A 20,175-nucleotide genomic window follows, 5' to 3' on the forward strand; every position below is an offset into this window, starting at 1 on the left:
CTGGCAAATAACATTGGAAAATACATTCTTCTCAATTGTGCATGGAACATTCTTCAGGACAGGCAACATGTTAGGGAACATAACAGTCTCAGTAAATTTAAGTGGACTGAAACCATACAAAGTATTCAAGGGAATCAGAACAGCTAAAATAATCTTGAAAAAAAACACAAACATTTTGAGGATTCACTCTCTGAAATTTCATAACTTACTACAAAGTTACAGTAATTAATAGTGTGTTGTACCTAAGGACAGGCCTGTAGATCAATGGAATAGTAACAGAAATCTTGAAATAAACCCACACATTTATGACAGTTGATTTTTGATGAGGGTGTTCCATTAGTTTCCTGCTTCTTCTGTAAGAAATCATCATCATCACAAATTTAATGACTTAAAACAACATGAGTTGTCTTGCCATTCAGGAGGTAAAAAGTCCAAAGTCAGTCTCACAGGTGGCAGCAGCAGTGGTTCCTTCTGCAAGCTCCAAGGGATCTGCTATTTCTTTCCTCTTCCATTTTCTAGAAGCTGCCAGTATCCATGGCTGTGCATATGTGCTAATTCACTTCAGCCATATCCGACTCTGTGACTCTATGGACTGTAGCCCATAAAGCTCCTCTGCCATGGGATTTTTCAGGCAAGAATACTGTAGTGGGTTGCCATGCCCTCCTTCAGGGGACTTTCCTAACCAAGAGATCGAACCTGTCTCTCCTATGTCTCCTGTGTTGGCAGGCAGGTTCTTTACCACTAGCACCATTTCTGCTTCATTTTCATATCAGCTTCTGTATCTGACTATTCTGTGATCCTCTTAGAAGGACTCTCTTAATTACATCTGGCCTACCTTATATTCCAGGAGTATCTCTGGATCACAAAATACTTAACCACATCTGCAGAGTCCCTTTTGCTATATAAAGCAGCATTCATTAGCCCCAGGGATTAGGACATGGATATCTTTGTCAAGGTTTGTGAAACTTAACACAGATGTCAATGCAATTTAATGAAGAGAAAATAGTCTTTTTAACAAATAGTGTTTGGACAACTGGATATCCACATGCAGAGAATGAATTTGTACCATTCTCTCAGGGCGTGCATTAAAGTTAGCTCAAAATGGATCAGAGATCAAAATGTAAGAACTAAAACTATAAAACTCTCAAAATAAAACATTAGCATAAGTCTTTGTAATCTTGGGTCAGGCCATGGATATCTCTGAAGGTCAGGCAACCAAAGGGAAAAAATAAATTTCATCAAAATTTAAAACATTTGCATTAAGGGTGGGATGATTTGGGAGAATGGCATTGAAACATGTATAATATCATATATGAAATGAGTCGCCAGTCCAGGTTCGATGCACAATACTAGATGCTTGGGGCTGGTGCACTGTGACAACCCAGAGGGATGGTATGAGGAGGGAGGAGGCTTCAGGATGGGGAACACATGTATACCTGTGGTGGATTCATTTTGATATACGGCAAAACCAATACAATATTGTAAAGTTAAAAAATAAAATTTAAAAAAATTTGCATTTCAAAGGACATAATTGAGAAAGTACAAACACAACCCATAGAATGGAAAAAAATATTTGGAAATTATATATTTTATAAGGCTCTAGTGTCCAGGGTATATAAAGAACACTTGTGATTCAGAAGTAAGAAGACAAATAACCTAATTAATCAATAGACACTGAACTTCAATAGTCATTTCTCCAAAGAAGATAGATGACCAGTAAGCACATGGAAAGATGCTCAGATGCTAGCATAAGTATTTATTAGGGAATTATGAAACAAAACCACAATGAGATGTCACTTTACACCTACTAAGATGCTTATAATAAAAAAAAAACCGACAGCAATAAGTGTTAACAAGAATGTTGAGAGAGTAACTGTAACCATTGTAACCCTCATGGATTGTTGGAAATTTAAAATGTTGTAGCTGTTTTGGAAAACTCATGGGCATTTCTTCAAAGATAAACAGAGTTTTCTAAATATATTTAGAAGTAGAATCTACAGAGCAATTGTACTTATAAATATATAACCAAGAGAACTGAAAATATATATCCACAGAGACACTTGTACACAAATGTCCATAGCAGAATTATTGATAAGATCCAAATGATGGAAACAACACAAATGTCCATCAACTTGAAGAAGGGGTAAACAAATTTGGTATACCCACGAAATTGAATGTTATTCAATCATAAACAATAATGAATACTTACTGATTTTGTGACATGGATGGGCATTGAAAATATTATGCTAAGTCAAAGTAAAAAGGTACAGAAGGCCATGTATTGTATGATTCCCATTTATATGAAATGTCCAAATAGGTAAATCTCCATAGAAGCAAAAAGTAGATTAGTGGTTAGCTGCCAGGGGAGGGGGAAGCAGGGAACATGTAGTGACTGTCTATAGATAAAAGGCTTCTTTCTCAGGTGAATAGAATATTATGAAATTAGAGATAATGGTGATGGTTGCACAACTTTTTAAATATATTAAAAGCTGTACTTTACACTATAAAAGAGTGAATATTTTGGTATATAAAATGTATATCATTTTTTTTTTAAGGAAAAAGATAGGCGGCAAGTCAAATCTGACCCATGGACCATACATTTTCCAACACCTACATCAGAGAAAATAATGCGTGTCATCTCTGCCCAGTGTCTAAGGAGATTCTGTGTCTTACAGAGTAGAAATTCAGTAAATGTCTAACTAATTGACCCCTTCGTAAAAAAGTAAATACAGGAGATCTAGTTGCAACTATCAAAAGTTCCCACTATCAAAAGATTAACTGTTATCAGATGACATTTATCTTTAATGAAAAGTAGTTTTCATGATAGTCATACTTCCTTTTCTTTCTATTCCTAATCAATACCCTTTTCTTTACCTTTATGTAGCAAACAATTCCTAAATGCTAATAGTTTTTGACTTTAAGCATAGCACACTCTTTACATCTCAGCTATGAAATTAAAGAATTTTCCTTTTTAGGAGTAATCATTTCATGCTAAAGAGAAATTTCAAATATTGATGTGACTATGGAATTGTAAAGCCTTGATGTCAGTTTATTAGAAATAATAATGCTATTTCTAGAATGACTCAGGTTGTTTTGCTGATTTAGCTGTTCCTGATTGGGCTTCTTTTTCTAATCAATATATTAGGGGGTGTGGAGGAGGAAGAAGGATAAAAATTCAAGGCATTTGTCTCTTCCCATCTGTCAGTTCTCCCATGTTTTGAGGGTATAGTGTTAACACCTATTCAAAGTTTATTAGTTTAATCTAGATGAGAATACAGGTGTATTTTTGATGAAGAAAATAATGCAGCTGAAGCAGATGATCATATGGTTTACTTCCACCTCTAACATGTCTTCAGCTCATGTGTGTGTGTGTGTGCACTCAGTTGTATCTGACTCTTTGTGACCCTCTGGAGTACAGCCTGCCAGGCTCCTCTGTCCGTGGGATTTTCCCAGCAAAAATACTGGAGTGGGTTGCCATTTCCTACTCTAGGGTTTCAATTCCATGCCTCAATGCTAATCGTATTAAAAAAATACTACTTTTTATAGTGAACCCTTTCGGACTTTCTATGCTCATATACCTTACTGAAATTCTCTTGAGAATAAGTATTAACATTAGGTTATAGAGAGAAAAGCTAAACCCCAAGAGATCCTTCAGGAAACTGCCAGGAAATTAATGGCAGAACCTAAATCATAATCACTTTCTCATGGCTCTCTTCATATCTTCTGCTCACTAGACCACAGATAATCTTTAGCACAGAGTAAAGGATCACTTCACCCATCACTGAAATGAATCCACCCCTACAGAGGAGCACATTATCAATTTAATAGAATCTAACCAAGAAATCCAATAATGGAGGACAGGAATCCAATACAAGTAAAGTAGTTGATGCTGCCCATCTCCTAAATTGCTCTACAGATGCTGTGTCATCAATCCAAACCAGTGTGGTTCCTGCTAAGGAAGTATATTATAACAGACCCCTCCACCCTGGCAAGTGAGATGCCAGCTGAGATCTAGAACCATAAGCCCTATACTTCCTAGTTTTCAGTTGGACGTGCACTTAATTATGAGCCTATTATTGTCCCTTCACGTGTCAGATGCTAAGTGCAACATAAGAGATGTGCGAGAAATGGCCCCTCCCTTCAGAGAGATCCAGTTGTCACTGTGAGCCTGGCTCCCTCGTGCAAGCAGGGTCTGCCTTTAGTTAGCAGGCATGGTGAGTCCTGAACATCTTGAATATTATCTGCCTACAGGGAAAGAAACCGACATTTTAGAAGCTTATGTATTTTATAATCCATTCAAGGCATCCATGATTGGGATAGGGAAGTAGGGTAATACAGTCCAAGTACCATCATCTCTATTCAGAGGAGTCAAATGAAATCAGAGATGAGAAAAATTTTAAATAACCAAATCTAAGAAATATTCGATTCATTTGGATATCTACTTTAAAATGTTGGACTAGGGTACAGTTACAAGCAATTAGACTTGAATACTTGATGAATAATATCAATATTCCTATACAGTTAATTACAAAGGGCACAACTTTGAGCTTCAGGTGATGCCAGAATCATGGTTTGGTCTATGTATACTTTTCAGGAACATGCTTAGAGAATATTTCTGTACTAATTTTTTCATATTTCTGCCAATATATATCTATTGAGTACAGAGTGTAAACCAGAGACACTATAAATTATTTTATTTGGGGGTTAGGGGTAGGGAAAGGATTGTTTATAGAAAATATATCTGGAAATCTTAGTTATCGGTAAATATCTCAGAAAAGCTGTCATTGGTTCCACACATTTTGTGTATTTATGTTTTAGCTTTTATCAAGCCCAAGTCTGCAGATACTTGCCCACTTTATGTAAATGGCTTAATTCATCATTCTGCAGTATATTTTAAGAACTTCTTTGTCAAGTTTTTCAAATAACCTGTGTTTTGCAAGTCCAGGAAAAGGCTCATCATTTATGTTGTATAGAAATGATACTTGATTGTTAGACACGACTTCTACCTTGTCATCAGCTTTCTTTCCTTTGATCAAAACAATATTTACTAAAACAGAGTCCGGGTACAGGTCTGCCCTTAACTATCATTTTCCTTCAACAATGATCTTCTGTTTTTATTTTGTGAAGAAACTAAAAGGTCCACATCAGTCCCTGTCTTTCCCTAACTTTCTGCCTCAGGGGAAGACTGTTGCCAGTAAAATGTTCTTTATTCCATAAAGAAGCAGCTTTCAATTAGCCCCTAATAAGAGTCTCCAACTGATGAAATTAGGGTGGGAATCAGAGCCAAGATCCCAATTTATTACCATGTAAGTGAATGGCAGAGATTCCATTAGCCAATCAATCTTGCCTCTCATTTCTGCAAAGGTCAGGCTGTGCCATCCTGGTTATAAAACATCACTTGGGGCTCTATGTTTCACTTTAACTTTGTCTTAGACACCTAAGCTTTGTTATGGAAGGACTCACACCAAGAGTTCATATTTTAAAAAGTCATTTTGTGCTGTGCCTGGCCTTGTATTTTAACAAGGAAAAGTGTTAGAGCGCAATACAGCCTTAGAACTGCTTCCTGGCGCATTTATCTGTAGAAGAAAGACTACTCTGTGTGTGTGTCTGTGTGTGTCACACATAACATCTTTGTGCAAAAAGTCTCTAGGGATATTTTGTAGCATTTTTTATTTTCTTTCTCTTTTGCCTCAAACTACATATAAATAATAATTATCTTTTTTGTTTTCCCTTAGTTGAAAAGATAAACTGTTCCTCTCCTCTTCTGCCTTTTGTGATGTCAGGAGCATGTATAAATTAGCCAAAATAGGAATAAAGTTTGTAGACTGAAATTCTTTTCTCTTTTCTTCTACTAGATAGAAGAAAGGCCATTTCTGATGGCTCGTTCTTTTGTTCTGTTCTCTATAACTCCCTGATAGACTTTGGAGTAAGTGATATTTGAGAACCAATGCATTTTAGAGTAGGAAAGATTTGTTTGTTGTAGTGATTAAGAGACAGTAGCATGGTGGGCCCAGAGCTCCCACTGCATGATAGGAAATATGTGAAAAGTAATTTCTTGCCAATTATGGGATTTTCCTTTTGGACTTGGTCCTAGAAGCCAGTTTTGTTCTTGCCTACTGTGAATACTGGGAAGTTCTGAGCAAACCCTTCAAAGACTAGAATTCTTTTAGGTCACTCATGACCTTAGATTTAGCCCTACTAAGCCAAGATATGATAAAATAAGACAGTAAAAATATTATAAAGAAGTTTTATTGACAAACACCCAAGAGTTTCTGCTGCTATGCTCATTAGCAATACTCCCTGGAATTCAGGACATCAGGAAAGCTGATGTCTTATCTTCTTACAATTCTGTTGGTAAAAAAGAGAAAACTTTAATGTGTCACGAGGTTCTAGAATATATCAAGCTTAAGTGATTTCAAAAAGTAGTCCTGCCACCCAATGTGAAGAACTGACTCATTGGAAAAGACCCTGATGCTGGGAAAAATTGAAGGCAGGAACAGAAGGGGACAACAAATGATGAGATAGATGGATGGCATCACCGACTCTATGGATATGAGTCTGAGTAAACTCTGGGAGTTGGTGATGGACAGGGACACCTGGTGTGCTGCAGTCCATGGGGTCACAAAAAGTTGGACACAACTGAACAACTGAACTGAATAATGTTTTACTTATCTCTTTCATTTTCACCACCAAATCTTGGTATTTCTCCTTTCTTGTTATGTTGGAAGTTTTATGAAAAAGGTAGATCATGATCATTTTTTTTGGTAACCATAATCTCATATTGGAACCACTTCCCCTTTCCCAGCCTTCTCACGCATCTCCATCTCATTTCCCTCACGTTGAAGGTGATTTATGTGCCCCAAACCTCATTTGGAATATTCTCTCGTGTCATGAACTTCAGAAGTCTTCATGGCTCCCATTGTCTACCAATTAAATTATTCCTTGTCAAATTTCCTATTTACTTACCCCAGGTAGCTACAGTCCAAGCTTCATCTTGTAGGAACCAGGGCCTTGTACATAGTTTATGAGATTTAGATTTTGGTTTGTTTACTTGGTTGCTTGACAAATTTCTCATCCAAAGAAGGTCATGGTAGATTAATTCCAACTAGAGCTACTTATCCTTGTCCTTCTGGATCTGATAGTTCATCCACACAAACATAGGATGTCTTTACCTAAGGAATGTTCAATTTAGATCATACTGCTTCTTTATACACATTTATTTTTTATAACTCAAACTAGATTGATTTCCTAAGCATGCTGCAATAGGCTCTTATATTCATCAAGTGAAAAGACAATTGCCTGCATCCTAGAGTAGGGATAGCATGATGCTCTCAACTATTGAGAATGGGTGAGAGCAGTCCAAGACCCTCTCCCAGCAAAGGCCACTAAAGAAAGTAAAGGTTTTCCCCAAAACTTCCCTTTTGTTGGACACTTACATAATGAGTTTCAAGTTTATATGTAAGGACTTAAATCCCATCTCCTCATTTTCCAGATAAACTCCAAACAATACCATATAGTGTTCTGACTTACCCTTTGGACATCTATTTCGAAGAACTGAGATCTGCTCATCTCTGCTTTAGCATTGCCTCATGGCTATAAACTTTTGTAACCTGCAGAAGGAAAGCAATCTCTATTTCAGGTTCTTCTTTCTGTTGCATCAGAGAAAGAAAACTTTCCTTTCTCACCTGATTTCTGATGGTCCTATTCTGGATCCAGACTTACTTTTTGCCTGTATATTTGTCCCCCATATCTATCTGTCTGTCTCTCAATCCATCCATCCATCCATCTATCTAATCTCTGTACTAGACCCCTAGACAGTATCTAACAGATGCTAAGAACAGAAAGTTTCTTTCACTGGTCAGTTTTCCATGGTACAACCCAACCCCCTGTAAGATATGTAACTCTTCTTAATTTTATAGAGGTAAGAACCCTTAATATAAGATAGCCCTCCCCACTTAATGGTTTTTTAAGTATATAATGCAGTGTGGTTATCCATAGGCTGTATTATACAACAGATGTCTAGAAGTTATTCATCTTGCATTGCTGACATTTTATACACATTGATTAGTGATTCCTTATTTTTCCCTCCCTGCAGTCTCCGATAACCACCATTCTACTCTTTGCTTCAGTGAGTTTGGCTATCTGATATACCTCATACACATATATTCATGCAGTATTTATCCTTATGTGATTGGCTTATTTTATATAATATGCTCAAGATTCATCCAGAACCTCTTTTCTAAAGGGTTATGAGTATAGCTATTACACAGTATTCTGGAAGTATCAATCAAATTTGGCACAGGTTTACTTATTTTTTTTCACTTCAGCTTGATAACTGCAATCTGTTCTGTGAAGATCCAAAGGGCAGCCATGACAGTAGTCACTGGCATACTGTGAGCAACCTACAAAATTCCCTCTGATCTCATCTCACAGCATGGCCGTGGGTGGTATCTCCCAGGGGATTGGAGAAGACAGTCCAGATTCTGGAGTGAGTCTCCTCTCATCCTACTGGTTATGATTGTTTAGAGTACTGTGATACAGAGTGTGGGCTTTATAGTTCAACTTGCCCCAAATTGCTTGTGTCACTATGCTCCCTCAGTTCTGTATCACATACCAGGTACAGAGGGATTCTGATCAGTGCTCCTGTGTGTGCACTCACATACACACACACTTTATTGTAGAATACCCTGTGCATTATGAGATCTACACAGCAAAAATTTTTGTTGTTGATGTCCCTTACCATATAGTTTCCTTGAAGACCATGGATTATTTTTATAGTCACTTAAATGATATACAATAAGAAATGTAAATCTGTTATAAAGGGAAATATTATGCAATAAAAACTAAGGCAGTTATACTTATTCACCATTATAAGTAAACTACACCAGCACAGATTACTGAGCTTAACCATGGCCATTTGGATGAGGGCTTTGCGGTTCCCCTCCATTAAATACTCTCTGTAATGGGTGACATCCTTGACAGGGAGAAGGAAGCATGGGGAAGAGGAAGAAGTAGCATGACTTGGAGCCACGCTTATTCGCTGTAAGCAACCAGCTCTCCCACCCCGCATCTCTCCACCCTCTGCCATGGGAGGAGGAAAATAGTACTGCATGGATGTCAGAGACGGTTTAGCTTTGTATGGGTGTTGGTCTTGATAATAAGTACCCTGTGCTTAAAACATCATCAGTGATATTTAGACCAGAGGGAAGGAGTAAAGTGCCATAGGCCATTGGAAAATGAAAAGTAAAAAATCTGGAGTTTAGATCTTCTCAGGAAAAATTTATTTCAATATGTAGTTTTGGAAGGAGGGCTATTCTATACAACACAGTTTATCAGGATATAAAGAGTATAGGGCATAGCCTTCTTGTTAGTTACTTATTCTCTTCTTTATATGAAAAGACAGTGGTTCCCTGAGTGATATGAGGACCTTATGTTCTAACCCAGGACCAGTTAGCCTAGGTTGGGAAAATTCTTAATGAATGACTTCAAATTCAGCAGTTCCTTCAAAGAGAATTAAAACTTTTAAAATCACAACATTCCCTGCGTTCATGTGACAAGTGGTAGGACTAACGTTTGTGAGATTATATTATTCATTGAGACTACAGAGATTTGGAATGAGAATGCATTCACAGGCCCTTTTAAACAATGTGACAATTCTCCAGGTATGCACATCAAACTTGGGAACCATGATTCTTAGGGGATGGAGAATGAAGCTACCATGGTTGTTATTTTAATAAACTTCTTATCGCCTTTAATGTTCAACAGTTTATTTGTCCATAAATCTTGCAGATAAAACTCATCCAGCATTATTATTGTCATTTTTAGATTTTTAATATCAAGATTGAAAAGAACACATATAATGCATATTTAAAACCAATGGTGAATCTTATAAACCAGGAATGTGGGTAAGCTCAGAGAATTCTGAGGAAGTCTTTTTGGTTGCTAGGTAGCTGAGAATATAGTGTAAGAAAACATCTGGCAAGAGGGGCTTAGCCAGGGCCATAGACTTGAACATCTGGGCTGACACTGACAGTTATCCAAACCCTGTACATATCACCAGACTTCAGAACATTCTGACTCCAACTGCTGCCCTTTAGAGCATCTCATAGCACAAAATCACAGACATAATTATTTTCCCCAAAATACCAATTTTAAAACATTTGTGGATATATTTTTTTAATCCATCATCTTCACCCAAAGAGTTAAAACCATTCAAAAGACAGAGGCCTGGTCTTGCTTTAAATTTGCATTAGTTTTCTGAGCCATTTTTGAGGATTTTGAAATTGAGAAAAGAGATTTCATACCCAAAGACTAGAAATGAATTGCTTAGGCAATTTTTTTTCTATTTAAAGTTAATAGGATTTACTATGTAAACATCTTTTAATATTCAGCTTTGGGTTTTACTTTTTCAGGAATTTATACATGCTAGCAGTATCTTCATCACTGAACAGATGATGGCTATCATGGTATTCTCATTCAGTCTGAACAGGCAGAGCCCATGAGCTCTGGACATCACCAGAGTAGGATTCTCAAATCTCAGTTTGAGCACCAGCCTTGTGTTTTATAAGCCATAAATGACAGACTTAGCTTCTTCTAATCACAGCAACCTTGTCTAACTCAAGGTTGTGATGATCTAACTCACAGTTGTGATGATCTAACTCATAATTTTGATGATCAAACCCAAGACATAGACTATCTTGTACAGACATAAAGATCCACAGAGCATCACTGTGTGTCCATTGATGACCAGGGACTGGTGAAAGACAGGCCCATTGTGGCTGCAGTTGCATTAGGACTGAATTTTTTAGCATTGCACAGACATACTACACCATGGACCAAACAATTATTGATACTTTCTAGCTAGTCAGATAAATGTTAAGGAGGGAGAGCATAACTCCATAGCCGAACTCCATAAGAAAAGAGACAAAGGGGCTTCCCTGATGGCTCAGCAGTGAAGAATCTGTCTGCCAGTGCAGGAGAAACAGGTTCCATCCCTGGGTTGGAAAGATCCCCTGAGAAGGGAATGACAACCCACTCCAGCAGTCTTTCCAGGAAATCCCATGGACAGAAGAGCCTGGCAGGCTATAGTCCACGGGGTCGCAAAAGGGTCAGACACAACTTAGCTACTAAACAAAAACAACTAGAACTCACATTTTTGAGGAGAAAGAAACCCATAGTGCTTTACTGATCTTAACAGACCTTGGTTCCGACTGGCAGGAATTTCTAGTTTCAGTTCTGCCTGTGAACTGATTTTCAGGTTCTACTAAGTAGCCACAGTCCCAGCATGGAGTCTCAAGCATGAAGATCTCTACTGCAGTCTTGGCTGGCAGCTTTACTGGAGCAAAACATTATTGCTACAGAAAACTGGAGGCTGTGAATTTTCCTTTCTTTATTGTGTGCGTGTGTGTGTGGTTGTTGTTGGATTATTTGCTTTGTTTGAGCCCTTGAACCCTATGACTCTGATATATAATAATGATCCCTGCTGAACCCCAATGAGATGCTGCCTCCGAGTTTTTACCAGTTAGTCTATAGTTGGAGAGTTATATCAGAAAACAGTACTAACAAAATTGATCAATTACAGTACAGTAATTGATCAGGTTTACTTAATACATATTTAAATGACTGACTCAATGAATGAGTTTAACATGTGATTCTTGAAATGTGAAATTATAAAAACAGCATTCCCCAATAAAGAAATAACACATAGGACTCATTAGCAGGAGAATGAAATGCTACTTCTGTTAGAGGTTTTAAATTTTCCAGTGGCATTTCTTAGCACTGGTGGCCCTATTAAGCCCTGTTATTTTCTTCCTAATTTGCACCATTTAGAAATGATTTTCATTTAACTTTCCCATGGCTCATTTTTCTCCTTTGGAACATTTCCATATGATTCTCTGATAAAGTCCAGGCTTTAACACATTTCCATCATAAAACTCTAATAAGGACCAACTAAATAGCAATATGAAATAGCCAGAACATAAAGGACTGACATGAGAAGAAATTGGGCATCTGGATAGTACATTTTTATTCTTGAATGCCTGCTGCCTTTTTGCCTCTTGTGGGTGTTGATCCTCTAGGTAAGAATCCATGCCTGATGAGCAAGGTCTCTAAAGAAACAACTCACAATTCTTTAAAGACAGCCTTTCTTTCCTGTAGCTAAATTATCAGGCAGCACCTTTTGATAACCGTGATGGATATCCTTCACCAAAGCCCTATAATGGAAAGAAAAGGATTTCATTTTTGTTTCCTCTTAATATCCTTTAAGCTTTGTAAAATACTTACATGTTCCATTCACGAACTTGTTTTCTCTAGAAAATTAGGTGAGGGTTGTTTAGCAATCAGTGCCCCTTCAAAAATTAGTTTCAATTCAACAAATACTGACTGGACATCACCCCCTCCTCTACAATATAGACATCATAGAAACAGTTTCTGCCTTCCTAAGATTTACAGGTTTTGTTCAGGTACTCATGTTAACACACACTGATATATCCAGGTCTGACTGGTTAAAACCAGAAGCATATTTATGAGTGGAGTTTCAAATTGTGTTTCTCTTGGCATGATCTTTCAGTAGATTTATGGTACAAAGTAGACATTAAGACTAGTGAGAAAAAAGAGCTCCAATAAGTGAGAAAATAGGAGAAACAGAGAGGAGTCAGTATTTGGGTCATCTGATGTGAACAGCTGACTCATTGGAAAAGTCCCTGATGCTGGGAAAGATTGAAGGCAGGAGAAGAGGCATTAGAGGATGAGATGGTTGGATGGCATCACTGATGCAATGGACATGAACTTGGGCAAACTTCAGGAGATGATTAGGGACAGGGAGGCCTGGCATGCCGCAGTCCATGGGGTTGCAGAGTCCTACACAACTGTGTGACTGAACAACAACAGAGGTGCCATGGGGTCTCAAAGAGTCGGACGAGATTGAACAAATAACTGAGTACCAAAGACATGCCAGGTGGAGTCATGGGAAAGGCCCTGTGGAAGTGGTGGGATTTACTTGAACTTTGAAGGAAGGAAGAGGTGTATCAGCCAGAAATGACTGTAAAAGAAATATTAAAATGGCAGATGCATACAGGGGAAAAATAGGCAAATCCATGTGATGGAGAATCTTCTTCAAGAAGTCCTACTTTTCACAGCATTATTTAAGAAGGTGGGTCAACATCTCCCTGCACAGACCTGCTCCCTCTCTTCTCATAGCTTATCAGCAAAGTTAGTGACTTCACTACACTGTGGTGTTGGAGAAGACTCTTGAGAGTCCCTTGGACTGCACGGAGATCCAACCAGTCCATTCTGAAGGAGATCAGCCCTGGGTGTTCTTTGGAAGGAATGATGCTAAAGCTGAAACTCCAGTACTTTGGCCACCTCATGCGAAGAGTTGACTCATTGGAAAAGACTCTGATGCTGGGAGGGATTGGGGGCAGGAGGAGAAGGGATGACAGAGGATGAGATGACTGGATGGCGTTACCAACTCCATGGACGTGAGTCTGAGTGAACTCCGGGAGTTGGTGATGGACAGGGAGGCCTGGTGTGCTGCAATTCATGGGGTCACAAAGAGTCAGACATGACTGAGCGACTGAACTGAACTGAACATGTCGATTACTGGAGCATAAAGAATAAAACCAGTAAACTAGTACAAGACCAGGAGTTCAAATGTGTATATCAAAGATACATGCATCTAAACAGTTTTTCATTTCCCATCTGACCCTGGGGCTTTATATGGGAGGGAGGGTGAAAGTGTAAACTGCACTTGCTACTGAGAGCTTTAGAAAAATAGGTCCCTCTCACCGAGAATATCCCATCCATTTGCTCTCAGATCCATGCATGAGCTGTGGGAAAATTACTTTTTTAATTAAGTTCTTCACCTCCCCCATTTGTGCAAGTGCTTTAGCAGGCTTTCTTCTATCTCACACATGTGTACTCAGTTGCTCTGTCATATCTGACTTTTTGTGACCCCATGCACTGTAGTCTGCCAAGCTCCTCCATTCTTGGGACTATCCCAGCAAGAATATTGGAGTAGGTTGCCATTTCCTACTCCAAGAGATCCTCCCAACCCGGGAATCGAATTTGCGTCTCCTGTGGCTCCTGCATTGGCAGGCAGATTCTCTACTGCTGCGCCACCTGGGAAACCCCCTTCTATCTCATAGGAAAGCCAAAAAGCTTTCTTTAAATTATCTGATACATATTGAAGAGTTTATAGAACAAACTTGTAAATTTAGTGAAAGCTTAATTTCCATGAAGTTGGGTCTGCTAAAACCTCAGCCATCATCAGCTTAGTTTCCTAGTGTCTCTTGGATTTGGATCATGTCTTTTCATTTTTATAGATTTTTCTTTTACCTATACTACCCTATGAGTTTCGGGGGAGACAGACTTACCTCCCTTACAAGTTGTCACTTCCTTATTCTAATGCAGGCACTGCTTCTAACCCTTTCATTCTGTTCTTATCAGCATTCACAGCATGAAATGTGATTCTTCTATTACTTAATTCCTTCCTTTCCTCTCACTCATTTCCACTCCTATTTTCCCATCTCCTTTCATTTCACCCTCACATATTTTTCACTTTGCAGTTTTCCTTATCATCATATGCTCGACATGAGAGAGCCAAATCGAACCCCACAGTTAAAAATAGTTTCTGACATTATTTGCGATTCCTAAGATGTAGCCTCACAAATTACCTTTTCTCATCTGATTTCCATCTCACATGCTGACAGTGCTCCAATCTTGGTTTCTGATTATCCCATTACATAGTGCTTTCCCTTACATTTAGAGGAAACTTGCAAGTAATGGTTCTGTTTGGATAGCACTGCCTAGTCATCATTTACAATTTTATGGAACTGGAAAGGCCAGGAGAGGAAAGACATGGGGCTCAAGTTCTTGTTTAAAAGGGAAAGCATTAAATAACTATTTTGGTAATAGTTAGAATCACTACTCATCATCGTGCTACACTGGAGCCACTTTGTGATTGAGAGTAACATACCACATTACCAAGTCGTGTCTGATTCTCTTGCTGTAGCCCACCAGGCCCCTCTGTCTATGGGATTTCCCAGGCAGGAATTCTGGAGTGAGTTTTTATTCCCTCCTCAAGGGGATCTTCCTGACCCAGGGATTGAACCTGCATCTCCTACACTGCAGGTAGATTCTTTACTGCTGAACACTGGGAAATCATACTAAAACATATTAGTATCATAGGACAGGATAACTGTTTTTCTTACCAAGGGGGAATGCTGTGTTCTCTGTTGAGGAGTAATGCATTTAAAATTCATTCTTAAAAAGGCAAATGCAATTGCCTACACAATGTTATAGTATTTCAGGAAAAACTCATCACAAATAAATGCATAGGAATTAACCTAACAATTCATTTACTGCATTCATTGTTTTTACTATATAATCTGCATGTATTCAGTCTGTCATCATGCACAGCATTTATCATGTGTGTGTGTTTGTCTTGTGTATGTGTGTGTCTGTGTTTTAGCTATGTTCTGAAAACATCCTATAAATAGCTAAATTCATGTAAAGCCACAATGCCCAGAAGGCTGGATGATTACCTGTTAGCATTGATCGTTTGGGTATAGAAAAAGAAATGTCTAATACAAATAATACCATTTTTCTTATGCATTCTAAGAACCTCTTATATTCAAGAGTAAATTTTCCTTACATATATTCATTTCAGTTGACCTCGTAAAGTACATTGGAGAGTACAGTATACCATGTAATTGAGAGCCGGACCTCTAATAGATGCTATGTGAGATCTTTGGGGGAATGAAAAGATAATGGAATTCCTATTCTTGGTGGGAGATAATAGTCATTATTATCCTTTTTTCTCTTCTGCAAAGGCACACTATCGTATTCTAGTTGATGGTCCCCATATGTTTTTTTAGGTACATTAGTAATTTCAAAGAAGCCAAATATATCTTGCTTTGAGGGAATGCAGTTTAGCTCTTGGGGCCAGACTATAGCTCCTGGATTATGTTCAGCAGACTTTACTAAAAGATAGGCTGTTTTTCCATGACTTGGATAGTTCCACATAATTTTCTTCTCCTTTCCTGTTCTTGACAGGTGCATGAGGCAGTCCCATGTTACAGTGAGTGCAATCAGTATTCCTGGGTTGTAGAGCACTGGTCTCCATGCAAAATCCACAATGAGCTGAGGTCCCCGCGCTGTGGAGGAGGAACGCAATCTAGGAAAATCAGGTGTGTGGCCATGGAGACATTTGGGAAATGTGACAGTGGAACTTACATATTTTTATGAAAACAACAGTGTTGCTGATCCAAGTACACTCTGCTTCTCAAACCGTATCTTCTGGCTTTTGCTCATCATAAAAAAAAATTCATGTATTTATTTAGCTGCACCAAGTCTTTGCTGTAGCATGAGGGATCTATTTCCCTAACCAAGGATGGAATCCAGGACCCCTGCATTGGGAGCATGGAGTCCTAGCCACTGGACCATCAGGGAAGTCCCTGCTCATCTTTAAGTATTCCTGAACACATAGGACCCTTGAGTTGCCATGTATATTGTGGGATTCTATCTGCATGGCAGCCACAGTCCTGAACATTTCCTGCAAATGACTTCAGTGGAAAAACCAACTGCATGGAAAACCATCACATCCCTCCAATGATGTATGGCCATCACTGCTGACAAATTAGATGATTTAGACTCTGATGCCAGGTCACTCTTTTGCTCTATGGTTAGTGTAACTGATGGACATTATCTTAATTTTGGATGTCAATACCTTGAAAAAGTCAATGTAAACCCCCAAAATTAGACTTCAGAATGCAATATGAGAATAACCTGTGACCAACCTAGATAGCATATTAAAAAGCAGAGACATTACTTTTCCAACAAAGGTCCATCTATCTAGTCAAAGCTATGGTTTTTCCAGTAGTCATGTATGGATGTGAGAGTTGGACTATAAAGAAAGCTGAGCACAGAAGAATTGATGCTTTTGAACTGTGGGTTGGAGAAGACTCTTGAGAATCCCTTGGACAGCAAGGAGATCAAACCAGTCAATCCTAAAGGAAATTGGCCCTGAATATTCATTGGAAGGACTGATGCTGAAGCTGAAACTCCAAATCTTGACCTGAAGTGAAGTGCCAACTCATTGGAAAAGTCTCTGATGCTGGGAAAGATTGAAGGCAGGAGGAGAAGGGGACAACAGAGGATGAGATGGTTGGATGGCATCAGCGACTCGATGGACGTGAGTTTCAGCAAGCTCCAGGAGTTGGTGATGAACAGGGAAACCTGGCATGTTGCAGTCCATGAGGTTGCAAAGAGTCAGACATGACTGAGTGACTGAACTGACTGAACCAGTGGTCCAGTGGTTAGGATTCAGCACTTTCACTGACAAGGGCACAGTCTTAATCCTTGATCAGGGGACTAAGACCCCACAAGCTGGTTTGTGCAGCCAAAAAAAAAAAAAAAAAGGTCTATTTAGAAATGATTTGGGAAAAAAGAGGATAATTTTATTATCAACTGAGGAAAATAGCAATGAATGTTAAAGAAAATCATAAGCCAAAGTATTAATCGTAAATAATGATTTAGTATGTAAGCTCAAGAAGAAATCAACAATAGTGTAGTCATCTTTTCAGTTGCATGAGTGTAGTATGTCATTCTGCTATATTTAGGAAGCTTCATTTCAAATTGACACACTATGGCTGAATCGGGTATCTCCCTAATGAGTTATCTTTGAGATTGAAGTCAGTTGCCAGGGAACACCCAACTTCTATACGTTGGTGTAATTCAACACCAGTGAACTTAGTTTATTCAGTGATTCAGGATATATCCATCATTTATGAGACCTGGCCCCATTGTCACAAAGTCACTGGTAGACACGTTGAAACAGCCACTGGCAAAATTGCAGAGGTGCTCCTCATCACCAACCTGGGCAAAACGCTCGTAAACATATTGTCTTTCTTTCCATTTTCACTGCCTTTTCCCCTGGGGAAAGCTCAGGCTGTCACAGACTTGGGCTTCTACCTCTTTTTCTTCAAAGTCTGTCTCTTGTGTCCTATTTTCTCATGGCTTTGAGAAATGACTGACTAGCCTAGCTTATCAGGTAATACGTGTAAATGAGCTGTGGCATCACTCACTCTCATCCCAGCCTGGCCTCTTAGCAGTATTAAAGCAAAGTCCCACGAGAGAGAGGAAAGCTTTAAGAGAATAAATTGCTACCGGCAGAATTGTGGCAGGTTGATTGAGAAAAAACACACTTGAACAAGAGGGCCTTTAAGCCATACCTCTCAGCTCAAATGGATGAAGCCTGGTATAATAAAAACAGGACAGCTACCAAATATCATGTGTTGTGGGTTGAACTGTGTCCCTCCCCCCCCCTAAAAAAATATCTATGTATTAAGTACTAACCTGCAATACCTGAGAATGTGGCTGTATTTGGAACCCTAACCCTCAACCCAAAAATGGCAAAAGGAGGGATTTTCAAAAAAGAAAATGTAATCAGTGGTTTTAATGATTCTGAGAAGTTTACTAAAACAATAATTGACTATTGAGTTTGGGGCTTCCCTGGTGGCTTCGACGGTAAAGCGTCTGCCCTCAATGTGGGAGACCTGGGTTCAGTCCCAGGGTTGGAAAGATCCCCTGGAGAAGGAAATGGCAATCTACTCCAGTACTCTTGCCTGGAAAATCCCATGGACGGAGGAGCCTGGTAGGTTCATGGGTCGCAGAGAGTAGGACAGTACTGAGCGACTTAACTTTCACTTTCACTTTCATTGAGTTTGGCAAAGGGGAATCTATTGATGATATCAGTTTTGTCTGGAATGATGATAAAAGTGTGATTAAAGTAAGTCCAAGAGGTAATAAGGGAGGAGGAGGATGTGGGGATAGTGGATATAGCCATGCTTTAAAGCAGTTTTGTAATGGCTTTGAGTAGAAATGAAAATGATGACCAAAGGGAGAGATATGGCAAGGACATTGATGCAGGATATGCAACAGCATTTTCATTTGAAAACAGCTTCAGTTTCAGTCTATGTAAGTCTTTACTTTTGTGTTTGTCAGAATCACTGGAAGACTCTCTTCTTAAATCACGTGTGAAATAAATAATCCTAGAAACCTATATTTTGGAAACGAAAGAAGGCTAATGTGGTAAACAGAATGATAGCTCCCCAAAATATTCACATTCTAACCCTTGAAATTTGTGAATATGTTACGTTAAATAGGAAAAGGGTCTTTGCAGATGTGATTAGGGAAGATTGTCCTGGATCCTCTGGATGGGAACAATTTATTCACAAGTATCCTTAAAAATGGATGAGGGGATGGGAAAGGAAAAAAGTAAGACACAGAGAGGTACAAGGCTTTGAGGAGAGAGAAAGGGGCCATGGCCCCAAGGAACGTGAGTGGCTTCTAGACTATGAAAGAGGTTAGGAGACGATTCTGCCCTAGAGCCTCCAGGAAGGAATGTAGCTTTGCCAGACTGCTGATGTTAGTCTAGTGAGTTCCATGTTGGATTCCTATACTACAAAATTATAAAATAATAAATGTGCATTGTTTAAGTCATGAAGGTAGTGATCATTTTGTTCACTATGTTAACTTTCCTTAAACCTTGTTATCAGTGTGATGTTCCCATCCTTAGTTGGGCCATGTGTTCTCCAACTCAAAGACCTGTTTTGTGACCCTATACAGATACTAAACCTTCAGTTACCAGCAGGGGCAGGGTTGGGGTCATCACCTAGCTCTGTGTATTGGGAAAGGGCATCTCAGAACCTAGGTACTTCTTAAACATAAACACAATAAATCCTCCAGTTTTTCTGCCTCACCTTCTTTCACATTTCCAAAGGTACTTGGTGCCACAGATTCCTGAATTTTTCAAGTATTCTGATGTGTGAATGGAATTACTTTCTTTGTTTTCTTTTGAAGGCTTAGTGATCAGTTTTCTCTGTGTGCTAAGACACCACTAGCCCATCTATTTCCCTTTGTTGCCTTTGTCCTTTCCCGTGTTTTTTGTCCTTGCAAGATAATGCATTTCCTTCTCCCCTGTTTTGTTTTTTTTTTGTATTAAATTCCTTTGCCATTGTTTTTGTGGCATATTGGGAGCAGACAAAGACTAATGCATATGTCCAACTGGACACCATTGACCAGAAGTATTACCTCTTCTTTTTTAAGCGAAATCATAAAGGAATATCAGCTGAAGAGTGTACAGGCAAGAAGGAAAGCAATTTTCAGCTTTTAAGT

At 38.8% G+C, this 20,175-nt stretch overlaps 1 protein-coding gene across 1 annotated transcript in view; it reads left to right on the forward strand.

The window, feature by feature from the left end:
- Nucleotides 1–20,175, forward strand: part of THSD7B (thrombospondin, type I, domain containing 7B) — a 724,891-nt gene that overhangs the window by 570,423 nt on the left and 134,293 nt on the right. The window contains exon 15 of the mRNA XM_010853704.1: nt 16,054–16,187. Coding sequence (XP_010852006.1) covers nt 16,054–16,187 — 134 coding nt within the window. The remainder of the gene's footprint in view (nt 1–16,053; nt 16,188–20,175) is intronic.

Source organism: Bison bison, unplaced genomic scaffold (genome assembly GCF_000754665.1).
Source record: "Bison bison bison isolate TAMUID 2011002044 unplaced genomic scaffold, Bison_UMD1.0 scf7180017864330, whole genome shotgun sequence".
Taxonomy (NCBI): Eukaryota; Metazoa; Chordata; class Mammalia; order Artiodactyla; family Bovidae; genus Bison; species Bison bison.